This window comes from Hemitrygon akajei, chromosome 4, assembly GCF_048418815.1.
Source record: "Hemitrygon akajei chromosome 4, sHemAka1.3, whole genome shotgun sequence".
Classification (NCBI taxonomy): Eukaryota; Metazoa; Chordata; class Chondrichthyes; order Myliobatiformes; family Dasyatidae; genus Hemitrygon; species Hemitrygon akajei.
The window spans coordinates 100,341,898-100,360,995 of record NC_133127.1 but is presented as its reverse complement, the minus strand read 5'-3'; the positions used below and the strand labels follow the sequence as shown (position 1 = coordinate 100,360,995).

The following is a 19,098-nucleotide window of genomic DNA, read 5'->3' as shown; positions in this document are numbered from 1 at the left end:
GAGTAAGAACAGGAAGGCAGATTATTATCTGAATGGTGTAAAGTTAGGTAAGGGAGAAATACAAAGAGATCTAGGAGTGCTTGTTCATCAGTCACTGAAGGTGAATGAGCAAGTGCAGCAGGCAGTGAAGAAGGCCAATGGAATGTTGGCCTTTATTACAAAGGGAATTGAGTACAAGAGCAAGGAAATCCTCTTGCATTTGTACAGAGCCCTGGTGAGACCACACCTGGAGTATTGTGTACAGTTTTGGTCTCCAGGGTTAAGGAAGGACATCCTGGCTGTAGAGGAAGTGCAGCGTAGATTCACGAGGTTAATTCCTTGGATGTCCGGACTGTCTTACGCAGAGAGGTTAGAGAGACTGGGCTTGTACACGCTGGAATTAAGGAGATTGAGAGGGGATCTGATTGAAACATATAAGATTATTAAGGGATTGGACAAGATAGAGGCAGGAAATATGTTCCAGATGCTGGGAGAGTCCAGTACCAGAGGGCATGGTTTGAGAATAAGGGGTAAGTCATTTAGAACAGAGTTACGGAAAAACTTCTTCTCCCAGAGAGTTGTGGGAGTCTGGGATGCACTGCCTCGGAAGGCAGTGGAGGCCAATTCTCTGGATGCTTTCAAGAAGGAGCTAGATAGGTATCTTATGGATAGGGGAATCAAGGGATATGGGGACAAGGCAGGAACCGGGTATTGATAGAAGATGATCAGCCATGATCTCAAAATGACAGTGCAGGCTCAAAGGGCCGAATGGTCTACTTCTGCACCTATTGTCTATTGTCTATTGAAAAGCCTCATCCTGAGAGCAGATGCGGCGGAGGCGGAGGAATTGTGAGAAGGGGATAGCATTTTTGCACGACAGGGTGGAAAGAGGAATAGTGCAGGTAGCTGTGAGAGTCTGTAGGCTATCAGTAGATAAGCCGTCTTCAGAGATGGAGACAGAAAGATCAAGAAAGGGGAGGGAGGTGTCAGAAATGGACCAGGTAAATTTGAGGGCAGAGTGAAAGTTGGAGGCAAAATTAATGAAGTCAACGAGCTCAGCATGCGTGCAGGAGGCAGCGCCAACGCAGTCGTCGATGTAGTGAAGGAGGATGTTTCTACAAATAATGTAACAATTAACAAAGTACCTGGATTAACACCTCAAAACTAGACGATAGAGAAAAATTGGGTTTATTCTTTCTAGAGCTGAGGTTCCCAACCTTTTTTATGCCATGGGCCAATACCATTCAGCAAGGGGTTCATGGATGCCAAGTAGGGAGCCTCTGATTGAGAGGAAGTTTGAGGTTTCAGACAATGCTACCGTACTGCATTCCATTCTACCAGATGATCCTGTGGTGCTGCTGTCTCACAGTTCCAGCCAATATGACCTTGAGTGTCCCCTCGCTGTGGCATCTGCACATTTTCCCTATCACCATATGCAATACCCACTTCCCTCCGGGTATTTCCTTCTTTATCCCAATACTGTGCTGGAAATTAGGCTGATTGGCTATGAAATTACCTCCCCCCAAAGGTAGGGATCTCCAGGATTTTGACCCAATAATAGAGGAATAGTTTATGCGTTGTTTGTTTTTTTCTCTCTCTCTGCCCGTCACTGCCTGTTCTCCATCTCCCTCTGGTGCTCCCCTCCCCCTTTCTTTCTCCCTAGGCCTCCTATCCCATGATCCTTTCCCTTCTCCAGCTCTGTATCCCTTTTGCCAATCACCTTTCCAGCTCTTAGCTTCACCCCACACCCTCCGGTCTTCTCCTATCATTTCGCATTTTCCCCTCCCCCTCCTACTTTCAAATCTCTTACTATCTTTCCTTTCAGTTAGGCCTGATGAAGGGTCTCGGCCTGAAACGTTGACAGTGCTTCTCCCTATTGATGCTGCCTGGCCTGCTGTGTTCCACCAGCACTTTGCATTGTCTCTATCACAATTTATTAGTCCTTAGGTAGGGTAAACAAGAACTGTAGATAATATTCAAAATATATCTATTCAACGGCCTTTAAATACCAGTAAGGCATCTTTATACTTGTCTCAAATTTCCTTGCAATGAAGGCCAACACACGGGAACCTTACCAAATGCTTGCTGCACTGTACCTGTATGCAAAGTTTCAATGGTTTACATACAACATTCAGGCTCTCTCCAATACCCAAACCCTTCAATCTCGGTGGTACTGTTTAAACTCTACATTTCAACCTGGTTACCTTAAAGACCCCTCTTCCCCTCTCACGCCCCTCCCAACCCCCTTGGTTTTTTATCAACTCCCAGAGGGTTATTGGTTTTCGATAAATTCACTCAAAATTGACTTATGACTGGTGATAGGGCTGGTGAGCAGATTTCTCTCGTCAATCCTGATTCAGTAGCCCAGACAATTACACTTTGGGATGGGGTCAGATTTTTGACCCCAGTATACCCATGTGTTGCAGACAACTGGAACTGTGAACATTGTGCTTGCGCTTGCACTTTGTTGTTGAAAATGTTTATGTGCACATTAAAATATGACATTTTTGACAACATTCAAACCTGTTTCAATGCAACTTTTATTGTGACCTTACCGGCTCTGTAATCTGCCAGTGTAACAGCCACTTCAACCCCTGGTTTCAGAGAAATTTTGACTTGGTTTTCTGTCAGAGCTTCTATTAAAGAATCAATCCCCTGTGGACAAATAAAAGAATCAATCTATCAACTGAATGAATCACAATAGAGCCCCATACTCAAGTCACTCACACCATTCTTAACAGCAGCAATTCTACGCAGACATCACACTGAGCATTGCATTTTGATTACTGAGATAATTTGGTAGCAATTACTAAACACAGAGTGAACAAAGCAGGTTAATTTGTAGTTCTTTGAAAGTGTATTATGTCTTTACTTTTCCTACTTCCTAGTTAAAATTAGTACCAATAATTCACCAAGTTTATTATGTGTTGGTGACTAATTCTAACCCAACATGAAACTCTCCCTAACCCCATAAAAGTGGCTGAAATACCTGCTAATTGTCTAATTATCCATTAGACTGCCACAAGAACACAGCAGCAGCCGTCATCTCTGAACGATCTGAGTGATGGAAAAGGATGTTTCTACAAATAATGTAACAATTAACAACGTACCTAGATTAATGCCTCAAAACTAGACGATAGAGAAAAATTGGGTTTATTCTATCTAGAGCTGTGTTTCCCAACCTTTTTTATGCCATGGGCCAATACCATTCAGCAAGGGGTTCATGGATGCCAGGTAGGGAGCCTCTGATTGAGAGGAAGTTTGAGGTTTCAGACAATGCTACCGTACTGCATTCCATTCTACCAGATGATCCTGTGGTGCTGCTGTCTCACAGTTCCAGCCAGTATGACCTTCAGTGTCCCCTCGCTGTGGCATCTGCACATTTTCCCTATCACCATATGCAATACCCCCTTCCCTCTGGGTATTTCCTTCTTTATCCCAATACTGTGCTGGAAATTAGGCTGATTGGCTATGAAATTACCTCTCCCCACAGGTAGGGATCTCCAGGATTTTGACCCAATAATAGAGGAATAGTTTGTCACTGAGATTCCAGTGTTGCTCTGGTAATCACTCAGAAACAACCTACCCAAGAGAGCATCACTGCCACATCATTGCTGGAGATCCACCCACCATTCTGAGTTCACACTAAGAAAACCCAGTTAGCTAAAGACTGGTGTCTTTGATGACAGCAACTTCAGAAAAAGGCTAACACAGACGATCCACTAAGTATTTCAAGCTTGGTACTTTACCACTGTCCTCAGTGTTCTCTTGAATTAGGTTTACAATGCCAGATTAGTGGCTATAAGGTGATGGAATGCAATTCACTGCTAATATTCCACCATGTTTCTATTTAACGAGCTAATATTGCATAACTTGTCTTCCATATATTGGAGTTATGCCTAGAATTCACCTTCCACAGATGCTGTCTGATCTGATGAGTTTTTCCAGTAATTCCTGCTTTTGTTTCAGATTTCCAGAATCTGCAGTGAATTTTCACCCACATTTTCTGAAATGCTTTGGGACACTGCTCTCTGTCATATGCACGATCCAAATGTAACTTGTCCCTATGTAATTCATGACATAATCAATTCTATAGCATTGGCTGTTTCCATGGTGGCTTTGAGTTATCTTTATAATGTCAGCTCACATCACCTTGTCAGTAGTTGTGCTCCTTCTCCTCTTTGGTTTTTCCAGTGGCGGGAGCAGATACAGTTCTGCTGTGGTGGGTAAACCTATTCTGACCACCGTCAGCAGTAATTCCTCAGGGATACCTGTTGTCTAAAACAAGACGACAACAACAGTATAATTTAAAATTGTTCTACACTGAGATTATTCCAAATGCTAATTGATCTTCTTTCAAATGATTGAACGGAATAAGAGATACATTTGTTTCTACAGATGAAATTAATATTAATGAACTGGTTAATAAAATTTGTTCTAAAACTTAAATATTCATTGACAGTAGGAGTAGAATAATTTGGATCTAATGAGGTCAAAAGAGGAAGACCCGTATTTAATATTCCTTATGCAGCTCTTAGGTGAGTACTGAATATTAATATTACAATTTTTGTAAGGTATATTTAATTAATTTGAAGTTGGTGTCCACTTCTCCATGCCTGCCATCACTCACCAGAACTTCCTGCTCTAATGCAATGCTACTCTGGAGGATAAAACAAAGCATTAACCAAGGGAGAGCCTGCACACTCGCTTCATTTCAAAATCGGGTAGAAGCTAAACAAACAATAGAGAGGACTTTGCCTGAGGAAACTGTGGCAAGAGAACAAGGAACCTGTACAAATCGGGCAAGAGGAAGATGGCAGAGTGGACAAGACAGAGAGAAGGTGAAAATGCAGAGTGGGCAAGGTAGGAGGTTACAAAATGGCACGGCCACTTGAAAACAAAGTGGTGGGGAGGAGGTTAAGGGTGTCACTTTGAAGTTAAGTTACATTATACACATCTAATTTGGAGTTTGTCTAAGAAAAAAATTGGCGTCAAAAATGAAAACACCCACTTCAATTGGCCACTGGGCAAAATGTTATCAAGGTGTATGAAACTGAATGAAATATCTTCTCAGTTTAAACACCCCAAAGGAAATCCAAATATCCAAAGTGAAATGGAAATTCAAACATGGACCTTCTTACTGGAAGATTCAAAAGAAAACAGGAAAGGGGACAATGTAAATAGTTCTTCAAGACAGCCTGTGCAATATATTATGGCAGCTTCCTGTCACAGTATATGTACATTGAAAATAAATTTGCTTTGAACTTTGGTCTTGTATGATCGTATGACCTTAGTGAATGTCAGACAACTCATTCCTATCGTTTCACATTCTTGGTAAACGGAAAAAGCAGTTTGTGTAATTTGGGCCAGACAAAACTATGAAGGCAATACTGTAATATCTTAGGGTAATTTTTGGTTGATAGTGACTGGTGAAAATTGATCTAACTCTGCATAATTACTGATACTTAAACCATTTAAACCTGAAAGGAGGCAGATTCAAGTATGAGAAAGGAAAGAAACTGCAAGACTGAGAAATGAGGAAACTTGGTTGTGCTTGTAGAAGGTTGACTTCAATTTGATGGACCGAATATTCTCTGTCCCTGCCAAAATAATTTTGTGATTCTGTAGTAATAAAATCATTGTAAGATTATGTAGCTTTTCCCGCACTAGGGTATAGTTTTAACTGGCCAACTGAGCATAAGTTCCAAATCATATAGTTATAAATTTATTTTCCTTCCCCGTCCAGTTTGACACGTCTACAATATTCTGCCGAATTTTGATGAGACAACACACATGTGAATAAGGTAAAAATATACTTTACCTCTGCTAAAATCCTTGATATAACGTGCCCAATATCTTCTCTCCATTCCGGCACATTAGGGTTGTAACTATCAATATTCTGAGAAAACTCCAGAGGCAGGACTTCCAACTGATCTAAAAAAGGATGTATTTGTTGTAGAATGGAGGCTGAGGCACTATTTATTTAAAAGTTATAGACTGGCAACAGCTTGTAAATTATATTTCATTTGTTTAATTAGTAAATAGTTGGTATTATTTTGGTATGAAGTGATATATTTTGCTATCAAGTTCAAGTGATATAATGATTCATGTCACAGTAACATTTCTCAAAGGCCAGTTCACCAAGTGTGTGCTCGAAGACACAACCTTACATAGCCACCTGTAAAATTGGAATCTGTGCCTGGAATTTCCATAGATTCCTATCCAAAAATATTGGCTAGATATATTCAAAAAGTTTACACTTTGTTTTGATTTATTTCTGAACACCTGGCATTAAAAGTAATTTGAAGTGTAACAAAAAAGATCAATGGGAGAAATCTCTTAAAAAGTTTCCCGATAGACAGCTATGGACTGTTGTTGACTGTCCAGAGAGCAGTCTTTAGGCTAGAGGGAGATATTGATGTGCTGTTGAAATTTGCTGAGAAACGGCAAGAGGAGTTTAAACATGATAGATATGAGCTGATACATTTTGGGAATACTGATGTGACTAAGATGTACACCATGAAATTACCAGGTCCCGGGGGAGGCTGAGGTAGAGAGGGACCTTGCTTTGCAAATCCAAAGATCCTTGAAGGTAGCAGTGCAGGAAGATAATGTGATTAAGAAAGCATATGGGACATTCGACTTCATTAGAGTCGGAGTCAAAGAGGCACAAAGCAAGGAAACAGGCCTTTGGCCCAACTAGTCCATGCTTACCAAGATGTTTATCGCAGTTAGTCATATTTGCCTATGTTTGGCCCATATCCTTCTGAGGTTTATTGTCTAAGTTAGTCCTAATTGCCTGCTTTTGGCCTATATCCTCTGAGCCTTTCTTATCCCTGTACCTGTCCAACTATCTTTTAAATGCCGTTAATGTACCAGTTGCAACCTTTCCTCTGGCAGCTCATTCCATATATTGACCACACTCGGGGTGGGAAAAGCTACCTCTCAGATTAGTTGGGGGAGTGAATAGAAGATTAGAGAGATTATGGTCAAACATGATATGGCTGGAGCTCAACAGGAGTATAGTGTGCAGTAAAACAACTGGAGAGGCTGGGTCTGTTTTCACTGGAGTGATGGAAATTATTAGTGGACACAATTGAAAAATCTTTTTCCCATATCAAAAGTAGATAAAACAAGAGGATATAGATAGAAGGTCAGGAATATGAGATTTAGAAGGGATCTGAAGGAGTCCTTTCTCACCCACAGAGTAGTGGGTACCTGGAATACACAATCTGAGAGAGTCACTGACAACATGTAAGAAACATCAAGATGAGCACTTAATTTGCCTAGGCATAGAATGCTATGGGCCAGGTACTGGAAGGTGGGTTCAACGCAGATTAATCAGTGCAGACATGATGTGCTGAATAGTCCATTTCCAAGCTGTATAACTCTATGGCTCTGCCCAAAACCACATATGAATTTATAACATGAAATATTATTTGCATGGCAATCTGCTAATAATCAGAAGAGATTTAGTGCTCCCACATTCCTCCGGGAAGGATGGGTGTGCCTATATTCCTCAGACAAGTTTTCTCAGTAAAGAGCGCAGGTGCCAGATTCTCTAGATTTGGAAAAGAAATATTGAACTTACCAAATATCCTCACCACCTTCGAGTCCTGAACCATGGAACTACCACAGGAAGCCTGGACTGTGACTTTAATCTGACTGTTCTCACTAAAGCTGGTTATTAAACTGTTTTCCAGAGTGAGATGAGGCTACGAGAGGTGGTACAAAAATGTGGTGATTATTACATTTTACTACAAGGAAGAGCACTTTATAGGCAAGAAACATGAGAAATGAGACCCACCTCAAGGCTATCTCCCAGCCACCACTGAAAGACTGTGAGGTTGGAGTTACTGGGCTGCACTAACGCTGTCAGATTCACTTGCTGGTTCCTACGGACAACTGGCAATACCTCCAGATGCACAAACTGTAATGGAGCTGAGGAGACCCGGGTAAAATAAATCATCAAAATATCAGCACACAATGCTACTCAAATAATCAATGTCTGTGCAAGAATGCACATGAAAAGGCAGTTTAAAAGCCCTACATACTTCAGTTAATTCATTTCATTTCACATACTGACTTTCAAACAAACTGGATAAAGTTTGAATTTTTGATAGCATGGTTTGATACAGGTGCAGAAGTCAGAGACAAACTCTTTTTTCTTCTGATGCAATTTTGCACAATATGGAATCCAATTATTTCCTGCAGATTCCTATCCCACTTTTAATTAATTTGGCAACAAACTCCCAATTGATATTATAGCTCGAGGTCAGCTTAAAATCCAGAGATTCCTTGTGAACCCTTGTGGCTTTCCTTAGAATGTAAAGTTTTTAACCTGAAATTTTATCCAATACTTGTCCTGCCATTATGTTTATTTATGTATGAGAATTACACATACTTGGCAAGTACAGAATTTAGTGTTCCTTATTGATAGCTCTTAAAATGGTGGTGAACTGCTTTCTTAAAAGACTTAAAGGGGGTGTCCAGACTGAAGCTGTGCAGCAAGTAAAGGAACAGTGATACGGGTCATTTTCAGATGGGCATTGCCATGGGATCATTACTGGGGCCTCTAATGCTTCGGGTACTGAGTGCACTACTGCCAAGTTTGCTAAAACAGTTATGAGCAGGATGCAAAAAGCCTGCAGAGGGTTAACTGGATAGGCAAGAAGTCAACAGATGGAGACAAATGCAGGAAACAGTGATGTTACATGTTTTAGAAGAAGGAATGAAAAGCAAGTTATCATTTATGCAGAGTGACTCCAATGAGTCCCAATGTATGAAACACAAGAAGTGAGCATGCAGGGACTACAAATAATCAGGAAGTGGAGGAATTTTGATGGAACTTTAAAAGGTGCTGCTGAGATTGTACCTTGGGTAACAGCACACTGATCTGGTTTCCTTATTTAAGGAAGGATGTGCTTGCAATCAAAGCAGCATCATCTCCTAGATCAAAGCAGGTAACAAATAAAGAAAGACAGAGCTTATACTGATTGGAGTCCAAAAGAATGAAAATGAAGCGTACAGAATTCTAGTACAGGTTCATGGAGTGGATGCTGAGAGAACGCCTCTCAGATTATACATATCTGGATTTAGGAGCAGAGTTTCACAATATGGTATTGGCTCTTTAGGATGGAGAAGAGGACAAATTTCTCCTCAGATTCATGACTCTTTGGGAGGTATGGATATAGAATCATTGGATATACATTCAAATCAGATTCTGACATTTAAGTTACAAGCAAGTCCAAGGAAATGGGAAGAGAGGGGCAAAGAGGTGTTGAGGTCAAGCCTGTATCCGACTAAATGACAGAGTCGCCTAGGGGTTGACTTCCCATTTATCATGGAAGGAAGAGTCAGCATTCTAATGCCGGTACAGACTGCCGGCCTCTGATTAGTTCGCCACCACCTGCTACGAAAACTCAGCCAGCTTGGTGTGTGGTGGCTGACACTGTAGCCTACCAACCCCAGGTACACAGGGCTTTTCACTTCTCAATCCCGCTTGAAAGATGTGAAGTCTACCATTCTCATAAACAAGACAAGGGTCACAAAACAAACGCAACAAAACTAAAGGAAAATAATCCCATTTCACCTGTTCTTGCTAGATAGTTTACTCTTAAGGATCAGAACAAATCTACATTTTAAGAGTTATCTGAAGGCTTGTGTGGAGGTACAGGGAAATAAATTTCTCTCTTCTCAAGATTCCTGGTGGCAGAAAACTGCTAATTCAGGACTGAAGTATTCAGCTGTGCTTTTTTTCCTCTGCTGAAATATACAGATTCTTCAAAATCAATCCGAAACATACAAATGTCCTGATCTCAGGATAGAGTAAAATGTTACTATTTATAACATTGCCCCATCTTGTATTTTCTTTTTGAAAAAGATGGTCAAACATATTAATGAATATGATAGTGAAATTGTGAATTAACAACTTACAGTTCACCTGAATGTAAACCATGGCTTCGTCAGAGCCTGCAATGTTTTCTGCTTTGACAGAGACACGGTAGATTCCTGGTTTCTCATATCTGTGTTGAATTGGTTCATCCACCAGTGTGCGGTTCACATAAATCGCCTTAAAACCATCTCCAAGATTCACCTGATAAGTGCTGTTTAACGTATCACCCTAACAAAAAAAAGTGCCAGAATGAGAGCTCACAAAGGTGGGTTAAGAAGAGATCTACTATGTCTTTTGTAAGTCTTTCAGACCTGATCTATCTCAAATCCAAAAGTCCCTGTTGAATTGTGGCTAGTTCTTTCACATATACTGGAAGCATACAATGTTCTCTGTCCTTCACAGTATATCTGTTTGTCAATCTCCTCCCTCCTACTCCCAACAGTTCAACGATGTAGCAGCAAGGTATAATGGCTGGAAGCTTCACTATAGTCTTAACATTAGTAAGTGACAGAGCCAACTATCGCCCAAAGGTACCTAACTCAAAGTCTTCATTGTAAACCCTGAAGAGTTAATAAGATTCAATGACAACAAAATCAGGCACTGTTAGAGGGCCAACCACAGATGAAAAGCTTTCTGACATTTAACATTGCATATAAAGAATGGCCACTTGGAGCACAGAAAATGTTAATGAAGGTCACTGCCTTCATAACAAAGGGAAATGGTAAAATAACTACAGAATAGATAAAGTTTTATATGTTAATTTCTGGACAGTGTATCCAAAACAACATCAGGTCACTTTTATTGTCATTTGGACCATAACTGCTGGTACAGTATGTAGTAAAAATAAGACAATGTTTTTCAGGACCATGGTTTACATGACACAGTACAAAAACTAGACTGAACTACGTAAAAAAACAGAGAAAGCTGCACTAGACTACAGACCTACACTGGACTGCATAAAGTGCACAAAAACAGTGCAGGCATTACAATAAATAATAAACAGGACAGTAGGGCAAGGTGTCAGTCCAGGCTCTGGGTATTGAGGAGCCTGATTGCTTGGGGGAAGAAACTGTTACCTGGTCTGGTCGTGAGAACCCAAATGCTTTGGAGCCTTTTCCCAGACGGCAGGAGGGAGAAGAGATTGTATGAGGGGTGCATGGGGTCCTTCATAATGCTGTTTGCCTTGTGGATGCAATGTGTAGTGTAAATGTCTGTAATGGCGGGAAGGGAGACCCCGATGATCTTCTCAGCTGACCTCACTATCCGCTGCAGGGTCTTGCGATCCGAGATGGTGCAATTTCTGAACCAGGCAGTGATGCAGCTGCTCAGGATGCTCTCAATACAACCCCTTTAGAATATGATGAAGATGGGGGGGTGGGAGATGGACTTTCCTCAGCCTTCGCAGAAAATAGAGACAATATACCTTCTGGTGTGAGTGTCACCATTTTAAAAGAAAAACTCTTAAACACGATAAAATTATAAAGGATTTCACTAGCAAATATCACACTAATTTAATTGTAGATTTTCTTCTAGTCTATAGTTACGGCGCAAAGGAAGGTGTATGGGATGAGTGGGATCAGGGATCAGCCATGATGGAATGGTAGAGCAGACTTGAGGGGCTGAATGGCCTAATTCTGCTCCTATGTCTTATAATCTTATTGGACAGGTTACTATCATAATGGAGAAGTACACAGAACAACACCCATTCCAATATATCACATGCTGCAACCTGTGCAATTTAAGCTCTTCCAGTCCTTGCAAACCTAATAAATAGGGATTTTTTGCAAAGGTAAGGAATATCGATAAGGAGTTATAACCATTCTGCTTCCAAATTACATAATCATGACACTGCTAATTGTGATGTTCAACTAGGTTTCTGTCAGAGAAATAACAACAACCCAGTGTTGACATCACATAGATAAGACCATAAGATATCGGAGCAGAATTTGGCCATTTGGCCCATTGAATCTTCTCTGCCATTTCATCACTGCTGATCCAATTTTCCTTTCAGCACTAATGTCCTGCCTTCTCCCTGTACTCTTTCATTCCCTGGCCAATCAAGAAGTTATCAAACTCTGCCTTAAATATACATTAATACTTGGCCTCCACAGCTGCTTATGGTAACAAATTCCACAGTCACCACTTTCTGGAAAAAGAAATCCTTACCATCTCTGTTCTAAAAGGACACCCCTCTATTCTGAGGCTATGTTCTCTGGTCTTAGACTCTCCCACCTGAGAAAACATCCTCTCCATATCCATTCTATTGAGGCCTTACACCGTTCGGTAGGTATTCTTCTGAATTCTGGAGAATACAGGCCCAGAGCCATCAGACATTCTTTATATGACAAGCCATTCAATCCTGGAATCATTTTCATGAATCTCCTTTGAACCCTCTCCAGTTTCAGCACATCCTTTCTTCAATAAGGGTCCCAAAATTGCTCGCAATACTCCAAGTGAGGCCTCAGCAGTGCTTGATAAAGTCTTAACATTACATCCTTGTTTTTATATTCTAGTCCTCTTGAAATGAATGCTAACATTGCATTTGCCTTCCTCACCACTGACTCTACCTGCAAATTAACCTTTAGGGAATCCTGCATAAGGACTCGCAAGTCCCTTTGCACCTCAGTTTTTTGTACTTTCTCTCCATTTAGAAAATAGTCAACTCTTTCATTTCTTCTACTGAAGTGCATGACCATACACTTCCCAACACTATATTCCATTTGCCATTTCTTCACCCATTTTCCTAATCTGTCTGTCCTTCTCTAGCCTCTGTACCTCCTCAAAACTACCTGCAAACTTTGCAACAAAGCCATCATTGTCCAAATCATTGACATATAATGTAAAGAGAATTGGTCCCAGCACAGATGCCTGTGGAACACCACTAGCCAGCCAGAAAAGGCTCCCTTTATTCCCATTATTTGCCTCCTGTCAATCAGCTACTTCTTTATCCATGCTAGAGTCTTTCCTGTAATACCATGGGCTCGTAGCTTGTTAAACAGCCTCATGTTTGTCACCTTGTCAGAGGCCTTCTGAAAATCCAAGTACATAACAACAACCAATTCTCCTTTGTCTATCTTGCTTGTTATTTCTTCAAAGAATTCCAACAGATTTATAGAAACATAGAAAACTTACAGCACAATACAGGCCCTTCGGCCCACAATGCTGTGCCGAACATGTACTTAATTTAGAAATTACCTAGGGTTACTCATAGCCCCCTATTTTTCTAAGCTCCGTGTACCTATCCAGGAGTCTCTTAAAAGGCCCTATCGTATCTGCCTCCACCCCCGTCACCGGCAGCCCATTCCACACACTCACTACTCTCTGCGTAAAAAAACTTACTCCTGACATCTCCTCTGTACTTACTTCCAAGTACCTTAAACCTGTGCCGTCTCGTGTTAGCCATTTCAGCCCTGGGAAAAAGTTTCTGACTATCCACACGATCAATGCCTCTCATTACCTCGTACACCTCTATCAGGTCACCTTTCATCCTCCGTCGCTCCAAGGAGACAAAGCTGAGTTCACTCAACCTATTCTCATAAGGCATGCCCCCCCAATCCAGGAAACATCCTTGTAAATTTCCTCTGCACCCTTTCTATAGTTTCCACATCCTTCCTTTAGTGAGGTGACCAGAACTGAGCACAGTACTGCAAGTGGGGTCTGACCAGGGTCCCATATAGCTGTAACAACCTCTCGGCTCCTAAATTCAATTCCACGATTGATGAAGGCCAATACACCATACGCCTTCCTAACCACAGAGTCAACCTGCGCAGCTGCTTTGAGTGTCCTATGGACTCGGACCCCAGGATCCCTCTGATCCTCCACACTGCCAAGAGTCTTAGCATTAATACTATATTCTGCTATCATATTTGACCTACCAAAATAAACCACTTCACACTTATCTGGGTTGAACTCCATCTGCCACTTCTCAGCCCAGTTTTGCATCCTATCAATGTCCCACTGTAACCTCTGACACCCCTCCTCATTATCTTCAACACCCCAACCTTTGTGTCATCAGCAAATTTACTAACTCATCCCTCCACTTCCTCATCCAGGTAATTTATAAAAATCACGAAGAGAAGGGGTCCCAGAACAGATCGCTGAGGCACACCACTGGTGACCGACCTCCAAGCAGAATATGACCTGTCTACAACCATTCTTTGCTTTCTGTGGGAAAGCCAATTCTGGATCCACAAAGCAATGTCCCCTTGGATCCCCTTTCTCAATAAGCCTTGCATGGTGTACCTTATCAAATGCCTTGCTGAAATCCATACACACTACATCTACTGCTTGACCTTCATCAATATCACATTCTCAAAAGATTCAATCAGGCTCATAAGGCACGACCTGCCTTTGACAAAGCCATGCAAGATTTTCTCTTAAGGAAACCATGCTGAATACGGCCTATTTTATCATGTGCTTCCAAGTAGCCTGAGACCTCATCCTTAATAATTGACTCCACCACCTTCCCAAGCACTGAAGTCAAACTAACTGGCCTTTCGTTTCCTTCCTTTGCCTCTCTCCCTTCTTGAAGAGTGGAGTGACATTTACAATTTTTCAGTCTTCCAGAACCATTCCAGAATCTAGTGATTCTTGAAAGAGCATTACTGATGCCTCCATGTAAGTTTGACAAAAAATCATGCCAAAATTTTTTCATTCAATTTTCTGTTGTTGTAAGCTCATTTAAACAATCCTTTCAGAAAACAAATATTGTTCAAAATTTAGTTTGCATCAATCGAGAATCACAGATGGAGGCTGAGGTCAGGATCAAACCTGGGTCCCTGGAGTTTTGAGGCAGCATCACTAACTGGTGTTCCCACTCAACACACATTGTTAATTTAGTGGATGTTAATGTGAGGAAAGGACTACTTTTGCACTTCTAGTCCAATGTGAACATCTGGCATTTACAGATTAGCTCTGTCCAGCCTGTAGGTCAGTGAGTTAATACACATATATAGCTATTCTCACTCTAGTCCAGCTGGCACAGCCATATTTTTTGTCATTGTGAACTACAAGAAGTTTCACTTCCGATCAAAGAAGATTTTATTTTGGACACTTTCACTTGAGGCGATGTTAGTGCTGTTTATTGCTGACTTTGGACACATTAAGCTCTAGCATGCGATGCTGGTCCATTGTTAACCCTACTTCCCTAAATCAACATCAAGCAGGTGATGAGACAACAGTGAGATGGCCCTTTAAGATGCTTTTATTAATGGGTGTGGATTAGAATAAATGCCACAGGAAACGACTAAATGCAGAGGCAGATCAGAAAGAATTATTTCAACTTGTTTTCTGATTTTATGGTCTTGATAAGTTTTATTTTGAATTACACAGATTCTAAAAGTACAAGTCTGCTACTTTTTGAAAGCTCTGATTTCCTACTGCAATGATCAGCCAATTGTAGCCTAATTCTTCAAAATATTTGCTGTATTCTAATTGCTATTTACTTCTTAAATCTGAATGAGTTGGGAGAAGCAATTTAACATTTCAATGAGGATTTTGCAAAAAAATACACAATTAGGTTACACATATTCTGACGCTGGCATTATAGAAATTTTGTTACAAAAACAAAATCTAAATTTGGAAAATGATTTGTCAATTGAATGATGCCATATTCACAAAGGAAGTTCTGATGAGTTTTGCATCATTTTCAGCTGTGTACAGTTACAAACCAGACCAATGTTGGAATCTTTAGCCCATTCTGAGACTATTAATAGAATGTTGTGATCATCATAAAAAAAATATATTTACTGACAACTATAATCAAAGGTAGCAGCTGTGATCTTGTTAACACATGCAGTTGATTTTATTCCTGTAATTTACGTCAGAGTTACAGCTGATGCTGAAGGCTCTCTGTAATTGATTCTACTTGCTGGCATAAATTGGAAATGTATATTTCCAGATGAATGTTCATGCATTTTTGCATGGATTTTAATGCAGGTTTTATCAGGATTTTCAAAGGAAAGTGGATAGAACATACTGTATACTAGAAGTTGTAAATAACCCCATCCCAGCTATCATGCTCACTGCCACATCTCACACCCACTTTTTCATAGAACATAGAAACCTACAGGACATTACAGGCCCTTCAACCCACCATGTTGTGCTAACCATGAAACCTACTCTTACTTGTTTTCCGGCGCCGGACGCAATAAATCCCATCAGGAATGCAACCTGCAGCCCATCAATAGCTCAGATGGTGAGAAATCTGTGGTAGTTTGTGGAATTATTCAGTACCCAAACAAAAACCGATTGATCCTGGTGTGTATGTTCCCATTCAACATCTATATCCATTGCCTGACAGACTGAACAGCTCTTTCAGCAATACTGTTTGATGATGGATGATAAGGGGACGTATGTAGCAACCAAACTCTATTGTCATATTAAAAATAATTTAAACTCTTTACTTGTAACACGGGACCATTATCACAGGCAACAGTATCAGACATTCCATGCGCACGAAATAGTGTGCGTAAAATGTTTATCATCAACTGGCTGGTCGAAGTCTTCACCGCTTTGGTCTCCATCCATTGCGAATGCACATCGACAACTACTAATAGCATGTGACTGTCTAATGGGCCTGCACAGAATATGTGTAAACATCTCCAGAGTTTGGTTGGCCAATGCTACAGGAGTGTTCAAAGGTCAAGACTGCTGGCACGTGTCGCATGCATGAACAATGTGTTCAAAGTCGTCATCAATTTTCGGCCACCAAATGTAATTCCAGGCTAGTGCCTTCAATAGGTACATTTAATGTCAGAGAAATGTATATAATATACATCCTGAAATTCTTTTTTGCAAACATCCACAAAAACAGAGAAGTGCCCCAAAGTTAAAACCCCAAAGCCCCCCTCACACACAAACAGCAGTAAAGCAATGACCCCCCCCACCCCCACCAGCAAAAAAGCATCAGCACCCTCCACCAAGCACTCAAGTGTGTAGCAAAGCATCAATAAAGACACAGACTTGCAGTACCCCAAAATCTACTCGTTCACCTGATAATTTGACATACCACAGGCTTTTTGATTTCTGTAGTACAGATACTGTATTTAGTACCATTGGGACAGAGGTATAGAAAATATTAACCAGGGTACTTTATTACAAAAATAATTATCAGATAGTAACTGTGAATATCAGAACCATGAGAAAGCCTTGAGATATTCCACTTAGTGGATGAGAGTTTCATGGAAGAAAGGTTGTCAGTTGATGTAACAAATGTGATACCCAGAACATGAGGTGGATATTTCACCGCAGCCAGGGGAAAGTTAACACACCTAAATTGTTGTAACCACACACTGAACATCTGGCATCTTACGTGATTTTAAATTCAATACAGGTAGTCCCCGAGTTACGAACGTCCGATTTACGGACAACTCGTACTTACGAACCAAGGAAGGAGCACGCTGTCCTCCTTTTTAAGTCAGATCACGATGCCATCTGCCATTTTAAGTCATTGCCATTGACACTGTGTTGAGTGTTTAACTTTGTATTTAGCTTAAACTTTTCTTAGTAAGATTCACCCTGACCCCCCCCCCCTGGTTTCGGTCGGCTGGTGGCGCAGTGAGATCAGCACTGAGCTTGAGAACGGAGTTTCCCAAGTTCGATTTAGTGACAGACTGCTCCTGTGCTGGGTTGATGTTGATCCTGTGACTCCCGTACCATCCATGCCGGGTTAATGTTCAGCTCGCAACTCGACCTCGTAAAAAAAACACTGCCACCTCCAGTTTAAATTCCCACGTGGAATATTGTTGAGGATCAAATACCCAAACCCAGCACAGCCCCCACTTGTCCCATTTAACCTGTCTCAGTGCGCTGGAGTTTAGGACCCAGGGAATTCAGTGCGGTGGTCCTTAGGACCCAGCGGACCTCGGGACCCGCCGCCTGCAGTGTTTCTGTTCCATTGACGGGAAGCGATCGCGATTGAAAGTAAAGTGGAAATAATAAAGCGTTTGGAAAGAGGTGAAATGCCATCGGTCATTGGAAAAGCATTAGGCTACAGTCGGTCAACGATTGGAACAATTTTAAAGGATAACAGATAAAGTGAGAATAATGGATAATGTGAAAGGCCCTTCCCGATGAAAGCTACAGTTATTACTAAGCAACGCAGTGATTTAATTATTGGAATACATACGTTTCTTAAGTGTTTTATATGCATAGAAAGGTAAAATATATACTATATACTAAGACAAACGTTTGACTAACTGACGCTAAATAATACCGGATATACTTGTTCCAACTTATGTAAAAATCCGACTTAAAGACGGACTCAGGAAGGGAACTCATATGTAACCCGGGGGCTGCCTGTATACCTTCAAAAATGTTGAAGTTGCTCATGATTAACAAACAAAGGACCTCAGTCTCCTCAGAAAGTATAAGTGACCCTGGCCTTTCTTGTTTTAATACTGTCTTCAAAAATTAAAATTCAAATATGCCACTTCAACATAAGATATAGGAGCAGAAGTAGGCCATTTGACCCATCGAGTCTGCTCCACCATTCAATCATGGGCAGATCCAATTCTTCCAGTCATCTCCATTCCCCTGCTTTCACTCCATACCCTTTGATGGCCTGGCTAATCAAGAACCCATCTATCTCTGCTTTAAATACACCCAATGACTTGGTCTCTACAGCTGATTGTGACAACAAATTCCATAGATTTACCACCCTCTGACTAAAGTAATTTCTCCGCACCTCTGTTCTAAAAGGACGTCCTTCAATCCTGAGGTTGTGCCCTCTTGTCCTAGAAATAACTTTGCCTTATCTAATCTGTTCAGGCCTTTTAACATTTGGAATGTTTTAATGAGATCCCTCCTCATTCTCCTGAACTCCAGGGAATACAGCCCAAGCGCTGCCAGACGTTCCTCATACGGTAACCCTCTCATCCCTGGAATCATTCTCGTGAATCTTTTCTGAACCCTCTCCAATGTCAGTATATACTTTCTAAAATAAGGAGCCCATAACTGCACACAATACTCTCACGAGTACCTTATAGAACCTCAACATCACATCCCTGCCATTATATTCTATACCTCTAGAGTTTTCTACATTTCAAAGGATTTTAGTGAATAGCCAAAATATACTACAATTTATCATCTTTTAAATGGTAGGGGTCAAGGCTTTATGCTAAGGACAGAACATTCACAATAATGGACTTCAGCAAGGCCTTTGACAAAGTTCCACATGGAAGGTTAGTTAAGAAGGTTCAGTCGTTAGGTATTAATGCTGGAGT

The 19,098-nt window shown here is 41.0% G+C and overlaps 1 protein-coding gene across 3 annotated transcripts in view; it reads right to left on the bottom strand.

Annotated features, from left to right (window-relative positions):
* Positions 1–19,098, bottom strand: part of sorcs2 (sortilin-related VPS10 domain containing receptor 2) — an 893,773-nt gene that overhangs the window by 39,537 nt on the left and 835,138 nt on the right. For all 3 annotated transcript variants that reach the window (XR_012098663.1, XM_073043099.1, XM_073043098.1), the window contains exons 19-24: positions 9,916–10,102; positions 7,787–7,920; positions 7,571–7,694; positions 5,801–5,913; positions 4,132–4,257; positions 2,535–2,634 (exon numbers count right to left, since the gene is read on the bottom strand). Coding sequence is in view for 2 of the 3 variants with exons in the window: in XM_073043099.1 (XP_072899200.1) it covers positions 2,535–2,634; positions 4,132–4,257; positions 5,801–5,913; positions 7,571–7,694; positions 7,787–7,920; positions 9,916–10,102 (784 nt within the window). In the remaining variant the exon portion in view is untranslated. The remainder of the gene's footprint in view (positions 1–2,534; positions 2,635–4,131; positions 4,258–5,800; positions 5,914–7,570; positions 7,695–7,786; positions 7,921–9,915; positions 10,103–19,098) is intronic.